This window comes from Dermochelys coriacea, chromosome 3 (genome assembly GCF_009764565.3).
Source record: "Dermochelys coriacea isolate rDerCor1 chromosome 3, rDerCor1.pri.v4, whole genome shotgun sequence".
NCBI classification, from domain to species: domain Eukaryota; kingdom Metazoa; phylum Chordata; order Testudines; family Dermochelyidae; genus Dermochelys; species Dermochelys coriacea.
Genome location: NC_050070.1, coordinates 149,471,035 through 149,496,078, shown reverse-complemented (window position 1 = coordinate 149,496,078; position 25,044 = coordinate 149,471,035). Strand labels below are relative to the sequence as shown.

At 40.7% G+C, this 25,044-nt stretch overlaps 1 protein-coding gene across 4 annotated transcripts in view; it reads left to right on the top strand.

The window, feature by feature from the left end:
* ZNF318 (zinc finger protein 318) overlaps positions 1 to 21,231 on the top strand; it is a 35,936-nt gene extending 14,705 nt beyond the window's left edge. For 2 of the 4 annotated variants that reach the window (XM_038395410.2, XM_043511545.1), the window contains exons 3-10: positions 1,126 to 1,753; positions 3,863 to 5,275; positions 7,548 to 7,647; positions 8,862 to 9,148; positions 11,589 to 11,792; positions 12,247 to 12,346; positions 13,487 to 13,605; positions 14,071 to 21,231. In XM_038395410.2, coding sequence (XP_038251338.1) covers positions 1,126 to 1,753; positions 3,863 to 5,275; positions 7,548 to 7,647; positions 8,862 to 9,148; positions 11,589 to 11,792; positions 12,247 to 12,346; positions 13,487 to 13,605; positions 14,071 to 17,577 — 6,358 coding nt within the window. In that variant the 3' untranslated portion in view covers positions 17,578 to 21,231. The remainder of the gene's footprint in view (positions 1 to 1,125; positions 1,754 to 3,862; positions 5,276 to 7,547; positions 7,648 to 8,861; positions 9,149 to 11,588; positions 11,793 to 12,246; positions 12,347 to 13,486; positions 13,606 to 14,070) is intronic. The other 2 variants (XR_006280162.1, XM_043511544.1) reach the window with 2 other exon arrangements.
* The last annotated feature ends 3,813 nt before the right edge of the window (positions 21,232 to 25,044 follow it).

Sequence of the window (25,044 nt, the reverse complement as noted above, 5' to 3'; positions counted from 1 at the left end):
GGAAGTTCTGGATTCCCCAGACTCTTGTTCCAGTTTCATTTTGCTTCCAGCGTTCTTGCCGAAATATCATAATTTCACTGTGTCAAATACTGATCTATATAGTAAGCTGTAATTAGCAGTGTTTTACAAGAAGTCCAGTACAGGCATCAGTTTTATGTACTGTGAAAATGTTCCATCTTCCCAGTAAGAAGAAAATGGGGAAAGCTTAACAGGTACTTACTAGATGGAAGAGATAGAGATACATCCAGCAGCTGCCATTTGCAAAATGGCCACTTCTGGACTGCAGCTGCTTGGCTCTGTTAAAGGCCGAACCCAGAAAGGCATAATGGGGAAAAAACATTCTTAAAGAGGGCATCCCTGCACTGGGGAGTGTTAGTAGGGAGCAGTCACCAAAGAAGGTGCTGATTTGGTGTTGTACTAACTATCAACATATCATACATAATATATACTCTTTCCATCTAAACTGAGGCTAGCACAAAGGAGTGATTTTTCTTACACGTACAGACTTCACTGCTTTGGTGTCCTCTTGAAGTTTGAAGAGGTTCCAAAGCATCTTTTCTGGTACACTAGAAATGTTTTCACTGATAACCCGTGCACAAAATCTGTCTAGAATTCATGGCCCAGATCCTCAGCTAGTGTAAATCTGCAAAGCTGATTTTAAACCAGTTGAAGATCTGGCCACGTGTGCAATGCAAAGCTAAATTATCCTGAATAATTCCTATGTAACACAACCAGAGTACCTAGTAGAGGGTGGGAGAAGTCTTTTGTGGCCTGAAACTTAGTAGTAATGCAATTTAGAAAACATGTATGTAGCCTTTTTCCTTCACAAAACTAAAGCTAACTTATTGATCAGTTCCCTATATTAAATCTTGGCTGTCCTTCTGCAGTTTGTGTTTGGACTTCTGTATTTGAGAGTGATCCCATAGGAGGGGAGTGAAGTACCATATGTATATAATACTGATGGTCCTCTTCCCTGCTTCTGAGGTGCTGCTTTTCACTTATGCCATGAATTCATATTGTTTTCAAATGGCAGCGTTGAAGTCTTGCTACTGTAGAGTAAGAGACTGAAAAACTTTTCCTCTAACTCATTGACCTAGGTTTAACTCCATGTGCCTCTCTTACCAGGGATGACATGGCTGATGGTCCAATATTTACCAGAGGCCTCCCATGCCCTCGAGGCCTTGAACGATATCCCTCTCATGAAGATCCGTCTTCCAGTCCCTACATAATGAGACATGATGAGGACTACCGCAACAGAGATGTATTCCTTCACCGGTCAGACTACAGTCCACACTATGGTCATCGTGAAGAACTGTCAAGGGGACCTGACAGGGATAGTGATAAACTCAGGAAATCCTCCTACCCAGCAAGGCCAGAGGAGAGAGGGCGAGAAGCAAAGCGCCCTCGGTACGACAAGGATGAGAAGATGCATGGCATGAGTGGGGATCATCATGGTTTCACATTGGGAACACGAAATTATCGCAGACGGAGCCGTGGCCGAAGCCAAAGCCCATCATATCTGGGTGAAGAGTTCCGGGAGCTTGATCGTGCCAGGAGGAAAAGAGAAGAGGAAGAACGGAGCAGAAACTTGAACCATGATCTGTCTGGTAGTGGATACATGATCCCTGGCTTGACTAGCACACTGCAGTCTTCTGAGACTCGGTACTTATACAGACCTGATGAAGCGCCATCTATGCCAAAAAAATCTATCCTGAAGAAACGAGTGGAGGTGGAAATGGAGTCCCCGATGCAGGTTTGGCCCTCAAATATTCCTCTACTTCTCAGAACAGTCACTTTGCACTCCACTGCATTAATTTGATCTTCAGTCTCTTGCCTTTTCCTTTCTCTGATAGAACAAGTATCCTTAATTCAGTCTGTCCTGTTAGTGCGTCTCTTGCAGGTTGCCCTCCCTGTCCTGGAGTTTGATCCAGCACAGTTAATTACAGAAGCCGCAATTGCTCTCTGTACCTTAGAACCACTTGTGGCCACTTCCCCTAGTTTCTTATGTCTCAGGGCATCAGATCTGTGTGTCCTCCCTTTAAACATCTTCATTTATGTGCAGAGTGGAACTCTACCAAGGATTTTCCAGAAAAATGATAGCTATGGGGGGAAATCTTGTGCTTTAGTGCCATCTAGTGGGGTCACTGTCATTGTCTGCATAGGTCCAGAATTAAGATATACTCCCTCCCCGACCCCTTAAACACACACACATTAGCTGAAATTCTAAAGAAAGTCCCCACAGTGAAATAAGTGTTAAGTCCGGAGATGCGAAAGGCCCAGTAGCAGCAACATTAACTCAACCAAGATGCACATATTCTATATTTTATGGTACAGTATATATGTAATAACTTAAACAAATATACTAAACCTGTATATTTAGAGCAGAAAAGGAGGAATAAAAGATGTTAATGTATTTAATGCAACCAGGTTAACGTGTCGGAACCTGAATCTTTGCATTGCCTGTTTTTTGTGTGTGTTAAATTTTGCATCATGTTAAAGCTATGATAGCTGGGTTTGAGTGAATGGGTATACAATCAGGAATAAATGGTGCATCAGTATCTGGGTTAGAGGGTGGAATTTTGCAGATATTCAGCAGTTCATGGTAGCTCCACACGATAGTTGGGGCAGTTAATGAAGACTCTTGTATGCAAGTAGAATTTAGGGAGGCAGAATGAAATGCCCTGGCTGCAATTTAGTCAGGGCACTGGGATCAGCGCCAAGTTTTACAGAAAGTGCTACAGTATCTTTAGTAACACAAGCAGTCAGTATATTAGTTGAGTGGCACCTCCAGCTACAGTGCCCCCTAGAACTCTTCACTAAGCCATTTCCAATCTAACATTTTGACATGGAGTGTTAGATTAGAAATGGCTCAGTGAAGAGAGCCACCTACTGAGTATCAGTATTACTTTTTACAAAATGTTGCATTTTTCATTGGTTTCCCATTCAAGTACTGATCAGGCTCAACCATGTTTGTTATGAGAAATAAGATTATATAGTTCAGTCTCCAGTTAAGGCTAGCAATAAGAGCTCATTGGTATGCATTTAGCATTATTGTGATAAAAGGGATGCTTGGCATTGTCTCAGGTTTCAGTACATCACTTCAACCAAAATCTCATATTGATCTGCTTTGGTTTTGTAGTGATGGTGTTTGTAGTAGAGGATACTCTGAAAGTGAAGGTATATATATTAGAGGAAGCCCTGTTCAAGGGAGAATGAGTTGCATGCATACCCTGTATATAAGTGATTGAAAATAGCCCCAATCCACACAGTCTTGCCTGTATTTGAGATTGATCTATCTAGATACATAATTAAAACCTGTGGCATAGCTTTCTACCTCATAGAAGTTCACAGAAGAAAACTTCAATTTGTGAGGCTGCTGAGAACTTGTAATAAAATGCTAAGTGGTTGTGCATGTGTATTCTCTTAGGTTTCAGAGTAGCAGCCGTGTTAGTCTGTATTTGCAAAAAGAAAAGGAGTACTTGTGGCACCTTAGAGACTAACAAATTTATTTGAGCATAAGCTTTCGTGAGCTACAGCTCACTTCATCGAGCTGTAGCTCACGAAAGCTTATGCTCAAATAAATTTGTTAGTCTCTAAGGTGCCACAAGTACTCCTTTTCTGTATTCTCTTAAGCACCCATAAAAACATCTTAATGACTTCCCAAGTAATTACATGAGCTTTTTTATAATACTTACTTCTTTTCCTTTGTTCCTTTCCATGGTTTGTTGCTCTCATGTGTTGTCTTTTTTCTAAATTTTTGATTGTAAATTCTTCAGGTGAAGTGACCATGTCTTTTTATTTGTACTCTGAGGTGCTTATCCCCCTTTTGGGGTGCTGTAATAAACATTCTTTTCTTTTTCAGCTTGAGGGCTTTCCAAACAGCTCTCCATCCAGCAAAGATCTCCCTCTTCTTTCAAGTCATTCATCTTTGTCCCAGAGCGGCAGCAGCACTGCTTTTGCCTCTGAAGTGGAGAACTTTCTCAAACGATTTAACACAGACTCTGTGGAGTCGGCAAACAAGGAATTGCATGATGGTGTATATGAGTGGAATTCACTTCCTGGGCTTCCCAATGACAACTTTACATTTGAAAAGAAGTTTGGAAGCTTCTTAAGTCACAAGGAGAAGTTGGAACCAAAATCAGAGCCTACAGACCGTCATACTGACTTCCTCCTCCCTCATGAGAGGGCCAGTCAGGATGGCAGTGGCTTCTCTCGCATTCTGGGCATGATGGCTGATTCTGCCAGTGCTCAAGAAAAGAGAAGGCGCAGCTTTCCTGACATTGAGGATGAAGAAAAATTTCTTTATGGTGATGAGGATGAAGACTCCAAAACAGAATCTTCCCCTGTTCAAAAGCCCCCAGTGAGTTGTGGGAGTGAAGTTACAAGCCAGAAAGTGAGTCCCCCTCCTTCTCCAGCTGTAAAGCTAGATTCTCTGGAAGAGTCCAACACAGAATATGCAAAGATTCATGACTTGCTCAAAACCATTGGGCTTGACATTGGGGTGGCTGAAATTGGCAAACTGGCTGTCCGCACGCAGGAACGCCTCCATGGCAAAAAGCTGGCATCTCATTCTCCTGATCGTCACTCTTCAGATTCCCGCAGACTGGAATCCTGGGAGATGCGCCGCAGCCGGAGTGACACTCGTTCTCCAGAGTCAAGCCAGCAGCGCTCTGCATCACCTCCTGGCTCTTTCCAGCCATCCAAAGAGACATCCTCTCTCCAGAAATCAGAATACTCTCAAAGCAAAGCTGTAGGTCAGGAGATACCTGCTTGCCCAACAGAACAGTCTGTTCCTTCTGTGTCTCTAATCCCTTCTGCGCCACCTGCTCCTGCCAGTTTGCCCCCTACATCTGTTTCCCAATACCAGATTCCAAACTATCCACAATTTACTGCAGCTCAGATGCCACAAAACTATCCACCTCCCACAATGGCCCCTCACGCCTATGATGCATATGGGCACTATATGGCTTATGCAGCCTCTGGCTGGCCCATGTACCCCCCTCCACAGCAACCTAACCCTACACTGCCAGAGGCTCATGGGCTTCTCACAATGGCAATGCCAGCAAACCCCACACGCCCAAATCTCCGGGTGATTGAGACAGTTTCCATGGGCAAAAATCCCCCTAATATCAAGAGAGGTGACTCTGTGCTCATGCAAATCCCCATCACCACTACCACTTACTCCAAAATGCCCCTTCGACTTGCCACACGCCCACTCAAAAGTACCACGGAAAAGATCTCTGATGAAAAAAATCGGGCAGCTCAAAAGCAGAAGGTGAGTGTATTATTTGGAATTATAAATATTTGGCTAAACCACTCATTTAGAATCATTACTTGTATCTGTGTTTGTTTTTCAATCCCTTTTGACACAGCAAGGTTTCTTGGTTAGATTGCTAGTTGCTGCTGATGCTCTGATGAAATAATTGGCTTTTCATCTTCAGAGGCATGTTTTTCCGTGTGCTTGTAGTTTAACAATATTTACACTGAATTCACTTAAACTGCAACAAGTCATATGCTCTTGGTCTGTTGCTGAGCAGTTTGGGAGGGAGGTGCAAAGCTGATCATCTGCAACCAGCTAAGAAATGGCTGAGGAATACATGAATACTATGTTATGCTTAAAACATTACAGGAGCTTGGAGTATTGACAGTAGTAGGCGGTTTTTTTTTTTTTTTTTTTAAACAGTTGAGTTTTTTATGTATCAGCGGGAAAAATAGTTGTTAGAGAAGACTATATTTTCTGGTGAGATGGGGAATGGTTGAGCCTTTGAAGGTAAACAAGCCTTTCTGATTTTTTTTTTTTTAATACAATGTAGTGATAGCACAGTGCTGGATGCATTAGAAATTCTTAAATAAGTATTAAAGGACCCGATTAAACATCACATTTAAAAAAAAATTTTTTTGCTACATTTGTTTCAAGTAACTCCAAAGGTTCTAAGAAGTGGAAGAGATAGGAAAAAATATTGTTCTTTGCTTTTTAAATTTACTTAGTGCATTTGAAAGCATTTTTTGTATAGTCAGATTGCTTGTTTGTGTGGGCCTTTCACATAAGATCAGGGATTGAAAAATATTTTTAAAATAGCCGTACAATCATATTTTCCTATGTTTATGCTATAGACTTCTGCCAGCGTAGCTAAATAGTGTGAAGAGGTGTGATCCTTGGCTGGCATAGCTATACTGGAAGAAGCCCCTAGTGTTGATGCAGTTATAGTGGCAAAACTGTGCTTTTACCAGCTTGTTGGGGCAGGGTCTTAGTGTACTGGAATAAAGCACAGCTTTGCTGATATGGCTGCATCCACACTAGGAGTTCTTTGCTGGCATAAAGTACCGATATTCCTACTGATAAAGCACTCCTAGAATAAAAGTATAGTAGCATAAAACTTTGATTTTTAGGGGGACCTGAAAATACCTCACTCTTAAATTTGACTGGTTGTCAAACTGATGATGTCCTTTCAGCACTTTATGGTTACAACAAGGTTAAGACTTCTTAATGTTAATTTGTGTCCCATTTTGTTTTTGTATGGGAAGGACCAGTGATAAACTCTCAGAGAGTCCTTGTATGCTGCCAGATTCTCCTAGGTAACAAAACCTGGTGAGTCTGTTAAAAAACAAAGCTGGAGGGGATGAGGGGAAGCTGAAAAAAGCTTCCAAATTCATTGTAAATATTTTCCTTAGAACAGGAACATTGTTTTCTAAATGGAAGCCTATTTACATTGAAAATAAGCGCTATGAATACCCCAGTCCCCATCTCTAGCTTTGTTATACAAGAAGCTGACAGCATCCAGGGACTCAACAGATGTCGGTTGTGCTTCAAAACACAGAGCATTACAAACTGTTTGGTAGCACTGAAACAAAAACTAAATTGTTAAATCCAAGGAGAGTGTAAGTGGTGAAAGTTAGACGTAGGGCTAGGCAGTCCGTTTTTCATTTGTTTTCATTGAAGTGTGCATGCTGTGAAGAAATAGCGTGGGATTTTCAAAAGGGCTCTATGTTGGACTAACTGCACTCAATGAAATCAGTAGGCCAACACCTGAGTGCTTTTGAAAATCCCAGTCATAATGTAAAAAGAATTTGTAAGCTAATGGATTTAGTTTATTCTCTGCCAAAAGGCCATATTCTACAAATAGATGTCACTGGCTTGCGGTAGATTAGCATGAGCCTTGTACTCCCTCCCATAATTTACTGGTGATTGAATTCTTTAAAAAATTAAACTAGATTTTCTGAGAATAACTGCATTTACCAGTGCAGTAGCAGCAACAAGAATTAATGCAGTTCAAGTTTAGATTCAGTGTGACTTTTTTCTTGGGTTTTCGTTGGATTGAAAAATTGACACAGATACAAAAAGTAACTCAAAAATGCGAAAAAAAAGTGGATTTATTTATTATATTAAAAAGTTAACAGCAAAAGATTATTTTGAGAACCGTGATTAGAATAAGTGACTGACATCCAATGAACTGCAAAGGGGTCCTAGCAATCATCTTTGCAGTATTGCTTTATCTGTGCTGGAAGTAGATGGGAGTTTCATGCCCTTCTCTTCCCAATCTTTTTAGGTCATAGAAGAGAGAGAGAAACTGAAGAATGACAGAGAAGCAAGACAGAAGAAGCTCTATTATCTCAAGACTGAATTAGATAGACTACGTAAACAACAAGGTACTACTGCTTTCTTCTCCTCCTTCCTTTTTCTCTCAGGATGTGCTCCAAAGGCCCCTATGTCTTAGTACAGATCAGAATAAGTACAGATCAGAAATAATAGTTTAGAATATGAGTATAGATCAGAATAATAGTCTAGAATATGAGAGTCAATGTTTTCCCACTCCAGACACCCCAGCATTTTTTTAGAAAGCAGTGACTGTAACTGTAACATTACCATCATGCGTGTAGGCAAATGAAACAGCCATTCTGTAACCAGCAGTTGCTTACACGCCTTTGGAATTGGAATCTCTCTCTAGTAACCCAAGGGTATATAGGCCACGACTTGTGCCCAACTTTCTGAAATATGCCATTGAGCAACTTGACAAATTAAATTTACTTTATTCTATACATTGCAGTGTGTTAATGTAGCAGAAATGGGGGCCTGTCAATTTACCCTTCACTTACTTGTTTTTAGTAAATCTAATCTGGAGAGAGAGGATAAATTCCTCTTTGGGGAGGCAAGATAGTGGAGGTAATATCTTTTATTGGACCAGTTTCTGCTGGTGGAAGGTACAAGCTTTTGGCTACACAGAGCTCTTCTTCAGGTCTGGGGATAGAAATCCAAGTGTCTGAACTAAATGCAATTACAATCTATCCTAACCTGTATTTAGTGCAGACACTCTGATTTCCTTCCCCAGACCTGAAGAAGAGTTCTGTGTAGCTTGAAAGTTAGTACCTTCCACCAACAGAAGTTGTTCCAATAAAAGATATTACCTTGCTATCTTGTCTCTCCCATATCCTGGAACCAACATGGATACAACAACAGTGCGAGCAATCTTTTAACAGAGTCAAACATATTTTTGGGTAATTTCAAACTTTTGTTTAACTGACAAAAGATTGAATTCTTTCTTCATCCCAAGAAAAAAGGGTTTCAGGACAGAGTTTGAGATCCATTTGTGAAGCAATGCAGGAAAAGCCAAGGATTGCTTGTTTGCTCACAAGTAAGAAGGAAATTTAAGTTTCTCTCTTGGAGTGTGAGCTGACTCCATTGTGCCTATTTCCCAAGAGCACAGCTTCATCCTTCTTTCCTTTCTGGTCAAAAACTCTAACCTAGATATTTCCGAGATATTTTATAAATTTAACAGTTAATTATCTGACTGGAATAATTGTACATGTTTTAACATGATTTTCCTCTTGCGCTTCCTACTCCTCTACCTCCTCATTTGGCTCAGGGGAGATGCTGCGGAAGAAAAGGCGGGAGAAGGATGGGCACAAAGACCCTTTACTAGCAGAGGTGAATCGGCTGCAAGAAAACATTATGAAGGAGATTTCTGAGCTGCACAAGGAGTCTGATGCAGCAGAGAAGAAGCAATCTGAGCTTGACAAGGTAGCCCAGATCCTGGGGATAAACATTTTTGAAAAACCCCGGAAACCATCTATGGAAACTAAAGAATCCACTGAAAAAAACAGCAAGTCAGAGAATGCAAAAGGTCTGGAGAAAACGCCCTTTTCCAATAAGGTAAAATCTTAGACTTGGGTGAAAAATGATTTCCTCTCTTTGAGAAGAGGGCACTGGGGAGGTGTCTGTTCCCAGCCACTCACTAGGAGATCAGGGCAAGACTTATTAAGCTAATATTTTTATATGACATTATTGGTGCACACATACTTACATGCCTGTTCACTTTTGGGTAATGCCACCACTCTTCATATGGGCTCTCTACATTTAAAGGGGTAACAGTAACCCCAGAATAGATTACCTATGTTCCAGGGGGCAGTCCTAAAACTTTTACGTAGGTCACATGTACAACAGCCTCTGAAGAGGGGTGTATATGTTTGGGAGATGTATGAACCTAGTTTCTGAATGGGTAACTTATATATTTGGAGGGGAGATAGTATTCGCCATAAATTTGTTTTGTTCTGTTTTTTGTTTTGTAAGTGTGACCGTATTGTGTATTTTGCAAAGGGTTTGTTGGGGGTGCGGCAGTTCAGACTATGGAGCATTCCACTCTTATTACTTTGTCTTATGTTGTTTGTACTCTGTATACTCATAGTCAACTGATTTCCTTTTAATGGTTTCTCATTTTAACTTGGAAAATTCTACACCCTCACCAGGAACAGCTGGTATATTCTTACAGGCACATGGAATACTGGGGTTAATCTCTTGGATTCATCTAGGAGTTCCAATTGGTAACTTTTTAATAAAAAGAAAGAGAAAAATTTGTTGTGACCTTTTCTAATCTGACATGAAGATTCTGAACATTTTTCTTGGCCTTGGGCAGGGCTGAAACAAACTCTCCATGGCATGAGTGTATCTGTCTCTGTGACAATATTTTACAATCTATCTGTCTGCTGAGACTGGATAGTCAGTGTGTGGTGGCACAAACCCATTGCAAATATGGAAGTTGAAAACATAAAACTAGTGGTAAAGAAGTGAAGCACCAATTTTGCAGTATTGCCTGTTAAACAAGAGGCCCTAATAAGGCTGCTTTCCTGTATGAGCATTTTTCCTTTACGGTTTCTGTTGGTATTGAAGAGAGATCCTGTGATCTGCATGCTGCTCACTTTCAAGCGAAGAAGCATAAAAGGAGGTGAGAAGTGACTGCCATCTGTCATTGGGTCAATATGATCGGTCCAAAGGGATGTGACTTATTGGGGTCTGTCCCTGCCATACACACAATGCCTTATAGGACCCCAAATATAAGAGTGTATATAAAATTAACACCATAAGCGATCCCACTTCTTAGATATCATGGATACACTTTCTTGTTCTTTTGACCAATCACGTGTTGCCCTCTACATTCTCTGGATGAGAGAATGCTATGTTCACTCTGTTCCTGAGCAGTCAGTAGTTATAGGTGTGTAGATCTCTTCCGGCTCCATTATCAAAGAGAACTTCAAGTAGGGATCACTAATGAGAGGATATGGAGTGGTCTTATAGTTGGATTTGTTCGGCACTGGGAACTGAATAATTTGGAGATGGTGCAACAGATCCATGCTTTGTGCCATCTCAGTTACCTTTAAAATGTTAATTTTTGAGGCAGTTGCACAGATTAGAAATGGTCATATATGATGCTGTTTCACCCAATCAGAACGTAAAGCACAAACTCGGTATTTACTAAATGGCAATATCTACAGGTCATTTTCTGAGCCAACAAGGCTGACTTAATCTTATGTCCCTCTTGGGTATTGTTTGATTTTTTTCACACTCAGATTTTCACCTGTACCTCAGATTCCTGATTTAAGATACTCGTTTTGTTTATTTTTAAAAATGGTGGGGGTCTTCTGCTGCATGACTTAGGCCTTTACAGGTCAGTGTCCATTACAATAGACTTCAAGTGCGTAAAGTGCTAGCGTCTATTCTAGGATGCATCTAAGCACAAGACGCACGTTGTATCGCATAAACTTGGGTAAAAGAGGCTTGTTTCTGGCTCCTTAGAAATCATGAGCCTGTTGGAAAATACAAGGCACTTGTTTAGCTATGCAGGGTGTTATTCTTTGCCTGTTAAATAGTTTTGAGTTAAATGATTCAATTCCTTTTTATTCTGTTTCCATCCAAGTTATTTTTACAATAACCACAGTATGGCAGTAGGGAGTTTTTTAGATATTCCTGGCAATGTTTAGCTGGTACTCTAACTGGCACCACTCAGGTACCTACACTTACCCCATAAAGTGGGGAGGATGCTTGCCATGGGGGTATTTGCTCATTTGGTTCCTTGATTACATACCTACTATCTAGCCATTACATCTGGGAATCTTATTGGAAGCTCTTCATTGGCCACACAGCATCTGAGTCTGCAGTGCCAGCTCACTGAAACGGTGGACTTAGCCTGAGCGTTGACTAGCAGGTGATATATATATTTTTTGTGTGTGTATGGTCTCTGCTGGAGGCAGGTTTTGAGTTCCAACACACCGTGTGTCCTTCCGTGTCTTAAAGAAACGTTTCCTTGTGTTCCATTTAGGAATCAAAAACAACAAATGAAAAGTCCAGAGGTAAAAGTCCCAAGCCGGCAGAATCCTCTTCTCAGTCGTCCAAGCATCCTTTCCAGTTGGCCAATATTTATGAATATTATGACGCAGGGAACCACTGGTGCAAAGACTGCAATACCATCTGTGGGACCATGTTTGACTTTTTTACACACATGCACAATAAGAAACACAGACAGGTATGTGTCAAGCCTCCTTCATTAAGTAGATTTCATGTTGTAAGGAATTACACACTGAAGTATCAGTCACAAAATTATCCTTTGCAAGAGAGCTTGAAGTGATACTGAACTCAAGAGCAATCGCTTAATGTAAAGCTTCAGCAGTTTGTGTAACTTGTTTATTAGCATAAATGGGGCTTTTGTATCTAGTTCAGTAGGGCACCAGTTTTTAAAATTTGCATTTCAAAGACCACCTACTTGTTGATTTGATTTATCTGTTACCTTTTCACAGGTTATTTTCTTTATAACAAATCACAAGGAGGGAAAGGGAATAGAACATAGTTCTTGTACATATTTGTATTCTGATTTTGCTTCTCACTGTATTAAAGTGATGTAAAAAGAAAAAACAAGAAGGGTGTATTTGACTTGTTAGTGTAATGAATGAGCTTGTATGCCTCTGTCACTATGCAAATAGACCCTGGATCCTTACAACAGACCTTGGGCTTCGAAGACCCAGAGTGAGGCCAAACAAGACTTCGTAAAACGCATTGATAAGATAACGGTTCCCGCCAAAGGTAACATTACTTCCTTTTCTCCTACATACGATCTTGATCTGCCCTCCAGCAGGTTCCAGCTGCTCTGGGAGAGGAAGTCCAGTGGTTTTGATTGTGGTTCTAGATAGTGTGTAAAACCTTGACTATGTATGGGAGGAGTATGGTAACCATTCCAAGTTAGGTGGCATTCCCTGATTATTCAAGTTTAAAAGAGCATGGAGTGAGATTGTAGGGAAACATAAGTTGTTTTTAACATTTGACTTTTGTGGTGGTTGCTTCTTCTAAGCGTTAGGTGGTTTGTTTCCTTCTCTCCAGACATTCTAAGATGAACTGCTGCTGAAACAGCAGGATTAAGAAAAAGGTTGCAAAATTTAGTTTTTTGGGGGATGTTAGTATTTTAGCTGCTCTGAAGCCTGTAACTTTCCTTTATATATTTGCTTTGGTCCTGGGAAGTGCCCCTGAGAGGCCTCTGATGTAAACTTGTTGGGTTCAAGTGACAGAGACCGGAGGAAAGGATTTATAGTGAATTGTGAAGGTATAATGTTTGGATCAAAAAATACTACTGCACACAAGTGATGTACTTAACAGTCCTGCTAGGAATTGATTTACTGTCTTGTATATAATCTTCTCAATCTGGTATTTTGGATAATGGCACTGGAGGAAGGATCTGCTGTATGTTAGGTTACAATAGGTGGTTTCCTGTGGGCACAAAGACACAACGAATTAAGCTTTATTGAGAAAGTTGCCTTTTTTCCCAGGCATGCATTGTGGATTTTGAGTGCTTTCCTTTAGAAGGCTTTGCAGTTTTAGGTGGTAATTAGTATTTGAGTGGACTTTGTTGGAGATGAGAAAGCAGACAAAAAGCACAAGCACTAGCAGTTTAATATTTTAAGAAATAGTAGTGGATGAGGGAAAGAATTGAAAATAATTCTCACAGCCATGATGCTGAAGATAGGATGTGTTAAATCTAAGGAGTATTCCCGGTAGTGCAAGTTCCCATACTGGAAGTGTAAAGAATAGTTTGTCCAATTCCAAGAGCATGAGTACGAACATTGCTGGAGGTTCTATATCACTGGTACCTGTCATGGATTTTTTTTGGCTTTTATTAAAGGTTAGGCATTTTCTTCTGTTTTATTTCTCTATTTTCTTTTGCCTTTTCAGGCTCTGAGTTTCTGATTCCCATCACTGGATATTATTGCCAGCTCTGTCATGAATTTTTTGGAGATCAAATCTCAGGAGAGCAACATGTGAAAAGTCATCCTCACAATGAGAAATACAAGGTTGGTACCTGGGGTACCAGCAGTGAGCCATTCCTTGGTTAGCTTCTGATTCTCTCTCTTTTCCTTCCCGTTGCGTCAGTTCCTTCCCTTTGAAATAATACTTGCCTCATGGTTGAGTAGTGTGACCATTTACTACTGAACAAATTAAACACACTAAGAGCAAGAAATAGAATTTACTAGCTTATATAGAGGTTCGTTCATCTGTGTGGTATTGACGTCAGGCTATAATCCCAGTGCTGACTTTCAAACATTTCTGTAGAATATAGGATTTAATTTTAATGTTTTCTTAGCATTGAGTTGAAGAATTCTGGGTGTGAAACCCCTATTTCCTGTTTCTTGGCAGGAAGAAGATTTCTGTTCTCTTAATAGTGTTGAACTGGCAAATCTAACAAGTCAGAACCGTTCCAGAGCAAAGTTTTATTTCTTTAGTAACAGCTGCTGAGATTGTGCCATTTCTTTTCACAGAAACATGTGGATGAGAATCCACTTTATGAAGAGAGGAGAAACCTGGACCGTCAAGCTGGCTTGGCTGTGGTCCTGGAAACGGAGCGCAGGCGGCAGAATGAGATGAAACGGAAACTGGGAGAAAAGCAAAAAGAGGAGAAAGATGAGAAGAAGGCAAAAGTGGCAAAAAAAGAAGAAACAAAGAGCACTCCAGAGTTGGGAGAAGGGGTTAGTGAAACCAGTAGTACTCAGGGCAAAATGGATACTGCTGGGCGGAAACTTGGCATTAAGCTTAAATTGAAGAAGGAAGAGAAGAAGGAAGAGAAGAAGGAAGAGAAGAAAGAGGATTCAAAAAAGGAATCGCCAACTCAATCTTCCTTTGGAAAGTTCAGCTGGAAAAAGAATGAGAGAGAGGATAAAAATCCAGGAGCAGTTGCAGCTCCCCCAAAGGAGGAGAGTGTTGAAGGAAATAAAGATAAGGAGGAGGGCAAGTCTCAATCTGGGAAACCCCATGCCAAGCCCATTGAAATTAAGCTCTCTGGGAAGACCGTTATACCACACACTAGCCCCTGGACACCAGTCGCTTCCACTTCAACACAAGCAAAAATTCGACCCAATCTGCCAGTCCCTACCATGATTTTCAGGAAGTCTGCAACAGCAACAGTAAGCAAGCCAGCACCTTTAAACACTTTTTTGTCTATAAAATCCTCTGGTGCCACCACCAAACCACTACCTGTAGTGAAAGAATCCAATGCAGATGTTCTGCTGCCTCCAGATATAATCTCAAAAGCGTTTGGGGGAGAGGAGGTAATTTTGAAAGGGACACAGGAGGATATGAAAGTGCCAGAGAAGAATGAATCCTCTGAGAAGCCACCTCCACCTCCACCCTCAATTCCACCTCCAGCTAAACAGGCAGCAGTCATCCCAGCAGATGAAGTGGCGCCAGGGGTATCTGAAAGTGACCAGGAAATGCTGGCAATGCCAGTGCGCCCCCCTCCACCACCACCTTCTACTGCTTTTAGTGACCAGGCTAAAAAAATAGAGAAACGGAACTCTTGTCTGGCCACAGCAAATGCTAAAGACCTCTATGATATCTTCTACAGTAGTGGTGGAAAGAATTCATCTGATAGCAAACTTGCAAGTTCCCCAGTTCCAAATGGAGAAAACTTTAACATAGCAAAAACAGAGAGAAGCACAGATATGCCAGCAAACTCTAAACCAAGTAGCAGTCCATCTTCCATGAAAGAAACTTTCCAATATATAGCTACTTACTCAGAGGTTAGTCAGGTCTACTCAGATGAGGGGGCCTCAGAACCTGAGAAAGTAGAAGTCCAGGAGACTTCAACACCCTATACAGAAAAGAGCACTGAAATCCCAAACAGGGTTCAGGGGGAGGTGAGCTATGAATCCCAAAATGTTCTTGCATCAGACTTTCAAGCTAAATCCAAAGAAGAGGAAATCGTGCAGTCTAAAGATCAAGCAGCAGGTGCTTCAGTTCCCTGGGAGAATGAGGTAGAAATGGAAACTATTTATCAGGCAGAAATTAGTAAGAAACTACCAGAGCCTCAGATACCAGAAATGTCAGTCAGACAATTGTCGGAAATTAAAACTGTCACCCATATCCAGAAATCTGTAGAAATGAGAGACATGGGTAGAACAGGTGGAGAACAAGAGGTCTGCCAGGAATCCCAAGATCCACAAATAATTGAGGTCCAAGGGAAAACCAGAGAGGAGAAGAGAGACAGTACTGTGGATGCCAAAGCAGATATATCTAATACTTCTGAAAAAGATATAGAGATGGAAGACTCAGAGTTAACAGGAGCTCATTTTGAACTTAGTCTCGGACACCCAGGGAATCAGTTACCTGAAAGATGCATTGAAATCCACAAGGTGGGAGATCCCAGTTTAACAGAGGAAAAATTAAGTGATGACAGCTATAAAACTAATACAGAAATTGACAGCCCAGAGTTGCCATATGTTCAGGGTAAATTGGAACAACTAGACACATCAAATAAAGTCAGTGAGGAAAAAGTTTCCGTAGCGATAATGATAGAACATGATGCATCCTTACAAGGAATAAAACTGGGAAATGTAGACTTGGAAAGGTCTCAGTCAGCAGTTATTGATGAAGCCCTCCAGACTTCAGAGATCCAAAATAGGGTTTCAGAATTGACAGCAAAATGCCCAAGTGAATTGGACTCCTCTCAAACTAGTAATAAAAACGAACAGATCATCTTGGTTAGTTCTCAGTCACAAAGTAGTCAGGAACTACCATATACTCAAACAGTAGATAATCCAGAAATAAACAATGGTTCTAATGAAGTCAGTGTCCCTGTCATGTGTCTCACCAACGTAGAAATGAAAAATAGCATATTAGTGGTACAAGAAGAGCTCAGGCATGAAAATTCAAGCTGTGCAACGTTAGACATCCACCGCCAGGAGCAGGGTGTCACAGAGCTAGTTGGCACCTGTACTGCAAACACTGTTGAACCCAATTCCTGCCTAGAGTTAATGTATGATGTTGAAAATAATACATTGAGAGGCCCTGAATCAGATATAAAGTTAGGGAATTTTACTGCAGAGAAAGATGCATTAGAAATAGGAGGTGTTGACTTTTCTAGTGCTCAGTCTGATATGGTTCAAGAGCCACTAGATGCTCTACCAGCAGACTTCAATGTGGGTCGTCTTGGAGGAGGGACCCTTAGCCACACAGAAATAAACCAAGAGGTCTTAAGTACCTCAGCAGCTAGTGACTTTGACCTTAACACCACTTACTCAGAATTTAGCTTTGAACAATCAGAAACTCTCACGCTAAATTTTAATATGGAAAATGAGAAAGATTCCTTAAAGCCAGAAGATGTAAAACCTAGTGACACTCCCATCCTGAAAGCAGAGTTGGAGTTAGAAAGCATTGATTTCAGTTTGGGGGACATTGAAGTGGAACGTGAACATCTTGGTATCCTAACAGCAGGAATTCTAAATGAGGATACTGAAGATCTCCCCAAATTAGAAACCATTGCATCCATCGGGCTGGAGCCCAGCAAAACCAGTGAACTGAGCATTGAGCAGCCAGTGGATGAGCCAGAAATTATTGATTTTGTTGCATTAACTTCTGGTGATCAAGAAGACAAATTTTGCACCCTGATCTCTGAAACAGCTGCCCCACACCTTGAGTCACGCTTATCAAATAGTGACACTACAGAAGTGGACATGCCTGTTTTAGAAATACAGGGCATTCCTCCAATCTCTGAGATCCTTCTGCAAGTGGAGGAGAGCAAAGACAGCACAGTAGACATTGCTGAAATGCCATCATTGAGCTGTGATGGAGACAGTGTGGAAAACCAGGCTGCTGGCTGCATTGAAACTGTCCTCCCAGAGCTCAAGGAAACACCTGCAAAGGAGAGTGGCTCAGGGGACAATGGATTGTGCATTGTTCAGAGCAACACAAAAACTGCTGATGGTAGTTTGGAAACTAACAAGCTCGCTTCAATAACTGCTGAAAGCTCAGCAGAGAGCCCAGTGGGTTGAAATGGACCCAGCCAGTCTCAATATTTGAGGAGCCGGTGCTGGGATTTTGTTATGTATATTCTTTGTTTCAGTTTAATATGGGAGTATTTTGCAACCTGCAGTAGATACTGACTAAAGCTTACACTTGTTTTACCAAAAACCAGACACACACTTTATTCTGTACATACTGAATTGTGTAAAATGTTTTTCTTGTGAAATTTCACCAATTTCTTTTCTGTACTCTGCCATTAAAATGGAATCTCATAATGTGTGATTTGGTTGTTTTTGTTTATTTTTTGTCTTTTATTCTTTACCATTTTTGGATGGTTTCCAGTTCACACATTAAGTTACATCAGTAACATTCCATGACTAGCCTGTGAGACAAGCTCAAGAAAACCCATTCAGAACTTAAGGAAACGGACACTCTTGCAGAAGAATTGAAACTAAAAGTTTATTTCAGATGTAATGCATGATTTTGATTGCTCCCATTGTTTGAAATGCAGAAAGTGTGAATAGAGTTGACTTTGTTTCATGTCCTGTGGTTTGTAATTACTGTTGTATTACACCTGTACTTAAATGGTCTCCTACTGTATTGTATAAACACATGTGGATACCACCTCACTAAGCAAGGGAGAAAATCTGTCAACTCACTTTTGAAGAAGAAGACTAATCGGTAAGGCTCCATGGCCTGACACCTGGACCAGACAATTTGAGGTCACTTACATGATTTGAAATGGCCTTTCTTTCATTGTATTGTGATCCAGTAACTATTTGTGTTAAATCATTTAGCAGCTGCCCTGCTCTGAAGAACCAGAAGATCTGAACCCTGGTCTCAGGAATTGGACTCGCTCGGTGTGCCACAGCTGCATACATGCCCACCCTGAATGGTCCCTGAGCCATTAAACCTGTAGTGTGATGGTTTTCATTTGTACAGTTTGTCAAAGATTAAAGCGTTAAAATGTTTGCTTGCATAAATCTAACATTTTTTTATTTGTTAAATCATTTAAAATAAACTTATGGTAATCAAAAATATATTTTTCTAAATTTTCATGGTTTTATTTCAAACAAGTATTTTATTTTAACCAGCTTCAGGTGATGAGAGACATTGATATGACAGCAGTAGAGAAGTAAGATCTCCACCATTAAGTCTGACCAGTAAAGGCTTGATCTAATTCCCATTGAAATCAGCAGAAAGACTCCAATTGACTTCAGTGGGAAATTGATCAAGTTCTGAATTATGCAAGGCTAGCAGAAAGGAGCAGCGACTTACCATTTCATATTTCTTGTTTTACTCCACGCCAACCTGTAACTCTTTATTCTTAAAGGTGGACTTACAAAGGGAAAATGGACTGGTGCCCTTTTTGCTTTTTAAAAAAATGCGTGTAAAAGCGTGAATTTTTTTCAGAAGTTTTTGCTTTATTTTTTATGTGAGAAATGTAGGTCCCATCTAGGCTGAAAAACTGGAGAGCTAGTGTAAATGGTGACATCATAAGAAGCAGCAAGATAATGAAAATTAAGCTGTTAGGGGAAAGGATTTTTAGTTAGACTGCCTAAAACTATTTTTATTGACACTTAAGCATTTACCATTTTGAACAGGAAGCCTTTGTTAGTCTTCACCCTCTCCTCTTCAATTAAAATGTTATATCTGTTGTAATTGCTTATCTTCCACTTCCCAAAATGCCTCCCAACACAAAACCATAGAAGACAATATTATGCATATCTGCTATTATTAAAACACAAGCTGGGGCAGGGGGAGAGAGATTGTTCAAGTCGTCTTCATACATCATAGAGGTACCCTTTCAAAGTTGTGTTTGGGTTTTGTTTGAGTTCTGTGCTCTTGTCTTGGGATTCAGTCTCTCTTCCGTATTAGCTTTTGTTCCTCCAATGATACGTCCTCTGAATGCAACTGATTGCAAATGTCAGTAGATGTTATTTTTCCTCCTTTCTTTATACCAGTTTCTTCAGAGAAGTATCCTACTCCCTGGTATCTTTTTTGAAATCTCCAGTGGGAAGGAGAAATCCATTTTCTTGCCAGCTTTGTATGGAGTTCAGAGTTTGTTGGCGGGTGGGGGTAGGATTAGCTTCAGAATATTAATGGTTACTTTGAACATAGGGTGAAGTTTACTCTCCACTTTTCTGGGGGCTTAGTCTTCACCTTTCTGGGTCAAAAACACTGTGCATTGGAATTCAGTGGTACTTTTTGGTTAATGCCCTAGTCCAGAAGTTTTCAAAGCCTCTCATCATATGGATCACTAAAGTATGAGAATTGAATGAACAGTTTCCCATTCCATACATCTCCATTCCGCACCACAATATCCCTGTTGCAAGTAATGTACTTGGTGAATTAGTAAATGCCAAATTACATTTTTTTGAGAAGAAATAATTTGAATCCTGTCTTCTTTTTTTTTTCTTTTCCTTCCTCTTTCTCTAGCTGCTTCTACAGGCATCAATGTTCTGTAGTGAGGAGCTTGTTTACTCATAGAAGACACTGTAAATGAGCAGCTAGCACAAGCTAAAAGCAAGAACCCTTGTAAGCCATAATTTGAGAACTGCTGCCACAATATTTTTCTCCAGATGTAGATCTGATTTTAAATTACATGTGAAATGATTTTTTTTTCTTACTGTACTCCTTAGCAAATACTCATCCCAGAGTGTGGTACAACTGACCATCTTTGTTCAATGTGCCTAGATTGGAATAGCAGGATGTTAGGATTGAGAGGTACTGACAGAGACATTGGGATAGCTAGCAGTGGGAGAGCAGGAGCTGTTCAAGAGTAGGATGAGGGTATGTTTGCGGCTATGTGGAGGGCGGCAGGGAGTTTGTATGGATCCCTTCACTTTTGTGAAATGGCATAAGTTTTTTTGTTTTGTTTTTGTTTTTGCTGTGGTTTACAGATAAATACATTTAATTGGTTATCTACTGTACTGATCCCCGCTGCTTGCAGAGCTGTAGTGCTCTGACTTGGAAGCCCCAAGTCCTAGGCTGACTTTGGATTCTTGAGTCGAGTTTCAGGAGGAGGGTTGAGTTTGAGAGGGGTTTTGTTTGTGTGTGATGGCTGAGTGGTGCCATACTCGATTACCTCTCCTCCCTGAGATGGCTGTCTGAACATTTTATGTGAAGAGGAAGTTGCCTTTCATTTCATCTTATAAAGTTGTTGGTTCTATTCATCTGCTGATAAGGTGGAATAAGTAAAGCTCTCTGGAGCATGAATAATATTGAATACGCAAAAAAAACCTTTCAGGCACAAGCTTCTTGTAAATTCAAAGAGCAATGTTTGAATGATGCAAGAAGCTGCATGTTTCATTGTGCTATACTGGAGTGCAGCAGAAATGAAGAGCCCTTGCTGCAGTGAATTTAGATCAAGTTTACTGCAAGATACATGGGGCCTTATTAAGCTGCAATGCAACAAGGAAATTCCATGTGAAAACTGCTGGCTGCCTTCTTAGCACTTATCTATGAGCCTAGTATTGGACATCTGTAACATCTAGCAATGCATGTGGAAAGAGGTAACCCCTTTCAAATAATCTGAAATGACTTGGATTATTTTTGTTAAATTAAGTTTGACTTTCTTGATATAACACAATACAAGAGGACAAACCAGTACAGCTCTTCTAAGGATAAATCTGGTCTCTAACTTGTTGCAATTCTTTGAAAGGGTTAACTAAATAATGACACATTTTATTTAAACTTTTAAAAAGCTTTTGAAAAATGCCCATCTGCTATCTTCAGATATGAATTCTTCCTGACCACATTTGTGTTTAAGGGATAAAGGTAGGCAGCAGAGAGCTGAGATGTAAGGTTTTGGTATAGATTAAAAAGTAGTTAAGGGTTAGGCAAAAAGAGGGAATAATTGTCTGGTTTTCAGCATGGAAAGGGCTTAAAGGAAACCTACAGATCAGTTCTAGGACTGGTGTTTAATATATTACATATTTGGAAATTAAGGGTGAATAGAGAAGTGGCAAAATATGCCACTGAGGTATTAGTTAGGTTCCTCAAGCCTAAGGAGTGTTGAGGAACTTCAGAAATACCAATGAAAGCCAGACAACGTGGCAACCCATGAAATTCCATGTAGACCAGTGCAACACAAAGCATGTTAAAAGAAACAATTTAAACTTCTCATATGCACTGATGAGTTCTGAATTAATGGTAATCTCACAAAAAAGATCTAGGTATTGTATTTTAGCAAATATGTACACTTAGCACATCATAAATAATTTAGTGTTTTGCCCTGGGGAGAGAGAAGGCAAAAGAAAAGCATGGAATAGGTACTAGTCCAGCACTTAATGCACTGCTGCAACAGTGTTTTCATCTTGAGGCCAAACATATTTCAAAAAGGTGAAGGCTAAAATCAGTACTCTGAGGCAGAATCTTTGTAGTGTGCCACCCTCTTTGCACTACTCAGATAGCACAAAGGCAGCAGAAACCACCCATGAGAACCCAGCAGCCCCAGAGATGACATAGCTCCTTTCTGGGCCTCATGTTGCATTCCAGCTATCTCCAGCTGACTGATCCATTGTGGCTCATAGCTGGCGCAAGTTAGAGCCGCCCTCAAGCTGCTGTAACCTGCACTAGAGCTGCAGCACAGAATCCAGAAGCCATATTTGATGGTTGGTTCAGTCCCCACCTCTGCTCCTCTCTCCTCAGCTGCCCTGGTGCTTTTGTGGGGGATGGGTGCTGTCCTCTGCTAGGCACTCCCCTAGGCTCAGATAGAGCTCCTCTACTGCTCTTGGACGTCCTGTAGTCATCAGGGAAACAGGTATCGGAGCAGCCAGATTTGTTTTCTTCCTCTGTGATGCAGCAGGTATCTAGTGGGGAGCTGCTGAGTAGCAGTAGCAAGGAAAACATGCATCAGAGCTGCTTCAGGGGAAGTGGTGGGAAGTAGTCACCCTAACCTACTCCCCTTAGTGATGGGCTGATTCAAGACACTTCAGATTGAAAGTTGCAGACCGTAGCTCAGAGAACACATTTTTAGGACTTTTAAATGCAATTTTTTCTCTACTCCATGGCTCTCAAAGGGAACTGCTTTAGACACAGTGCACTGGAAGTCACTCAGATACAATGATGAGTGTGGTATAAGAATCTAAACAGAACAAAATACACAGTCTTGCAGTAATAAAATAAGATGTTAGGCTCTATTATGAAGATAGAGGTGATGGCAAATCCATATTACAGCTGTTACATAAATAGATGGTGCTGGTGTCATCTTGATACCTCTGTTGGTTCTGGTAATCTAAACTCAAATGGGGAAGAGCAGAAATTGAAAGGCAAAGTGATTGGAGAGGATTCCCATGGGAGGAGAAGTGAGGGATAGGTGACGAGGACTGCTTAATTTGGAGAAGTAAATAAAAGGAGATGGGTACTCTCCTGCCAATTCACTTATACTTAAGTGTTCTTATTGCCATTTTCCACTATACAAGAACTATGTTGCTCTTAAGTAATTAAAGAACAACATTTTAAATTGACTTGAGGATTTATACATTGTATAATTAACCTGTGGAGCTTGCTGCCACAAAGTATTATTTCATCAAGTGTCCTTGCAAGCTCCAAACAAATGTGTTCTTGATTGCATTTGTAGTCACATCATCTAGGAGAAAATTACAAAGGTCAGTCTGTATGCTTCTTGACATAAACTGGTCTACTGACGTCAGGAAGGAATCCCACACCCCATCTGCTATAGTATGTTTGGTGTGTTATGTGGGGATTACACCTTCCTCGGAAGCATCACACATTGGCCACTTGGAAACAGGATACAGGACTAGACAACTGGTCTATTCTAATATAACAATTCTTTATAAGAGTTAGAGATTATTGTGTTCTTAAGTACAAAATGACCCTTACAGCTGTCGCTGCTGATCCCCATTCCAGATTCCTGGAAGGACACGAGGGACTATATCCTGTCTCAGGTTTGTAAAGTGACCCGAAGGTTAGCATCCCAGATTAAGTAGCATAAGGGACAAGTCCAGAGTTTCTTATTTTCCCCAGTAACACTTATCCCAGTGGTTACCCAGTTGCCTGTTTACTGACGTTAGCACAATCCACAATTGTGTCTAGATCAGTTTGTTCAGCTGTTTTCATTCTGCCCAGAGCCCACCTGCCTTTTTTCCAGATGGCATTAAGAAAACCGTATGCCAGAAGGTTTTGATGTGGCTGGGAAGAAAAGTAAAGGGCGCCACAGGGTTGTGACTGGTATAGACTTAAGTACTCAGCACACGTGTCTGGGATGACCACCCAGTTTGCACTGCTCTGTGGCAGACCCTTTCCCCTTCCTGGCTTTTGGTTAATTTCCACAGGAGTGATACAAATGTTTTCTGGAGCTGTTTGACTGCTGGAATCCTCCTCTGAGAAGGTGGGTATAGAATTGCATGCTTTATACAGTTCCTTTTCTTATTTTCCCTTTCTCTTTGATGAGAGGGCACAAGGTCTCAGGCTGGCTTAAAGCATTGCTGTAAAAACGGAGCCTGTTAATCAGCGCTGAGGCTTTTTACCACCAAGTCTTCAGATGTGCTGTCCATGACCTACCTGTGTGTATGTTTATTCTTTTGATGGCATCCTAGAAGGGTGTGTATATGTGGACACTGCTTTTTCTGATATTAAGCAATATATTAAATATTAAACAGTTAATGTGAAATGACTCTGGACCTTGTGTGCTGTTTATTAAATCCTATTTTCAGTGAAGGATTTTTAAAAACTTTTATTTCATGCAGGTTTTTTTTAAAGGAATATTAAAAACCATGTCTGTTTTAGGGGCTGGAGGATGCAAAAGCTGCCTCACTCCTGTTGCCTCCCAGGACCTTTGCTTGTGTGCTGAACAGAATTTGACAATGGAGTGTATGTATTCTGTGGAAGGACTGGTGGTGGCAGGGGGCAGGATATTTTAAACTCTTAGCTTTTTACACTTCTTGAGTATTTTCCATGCAGCGTGAAACTGACAACTACTCTTAAATTCTTTTGTAAGTTGCCTCTTTTATGTGCTCAAAGCACTTGCAGGAGGTTATTTCACCTGCTTCTGAGGGGGATGCTTCTGCTTTCCACCAAGAAAAATGTCTTGTAATGAAAGCCTCTTAATCTATGGCTGGCAAGCACATAAAAGAACAGAAACTAAGCCAGGGAGAGGACTTTTTTTTATTAAATAGATTTATCATAGGTGTTAATTATCCCAGAAAATATTGCATAGGAGCTTGCCTTATATTGTGTGTGTATATATAATGCAAGTTGGCCTTGTTCTGCTGTGAGAAGAAATAGTTGATCTCACTTCTCTTTGCTGCATGGGAGAAATTCTCATTGTGGAAAACAAATGTCCTCTAAAGTAACACTTGGGCACCAACCATACTCACCCCTCTTTGCCCCTCTATATAGTCTACATATTGAATTGCCAAGGCTGTGCCTGGTTCTGCTCCACAGATGGTGTATTTCCCTGACTTCTTTGTTAATTTGTCACTACAGAAGTTTAGGATTGGCTAAATGTGACCACAGAAGCACTGAAGTCC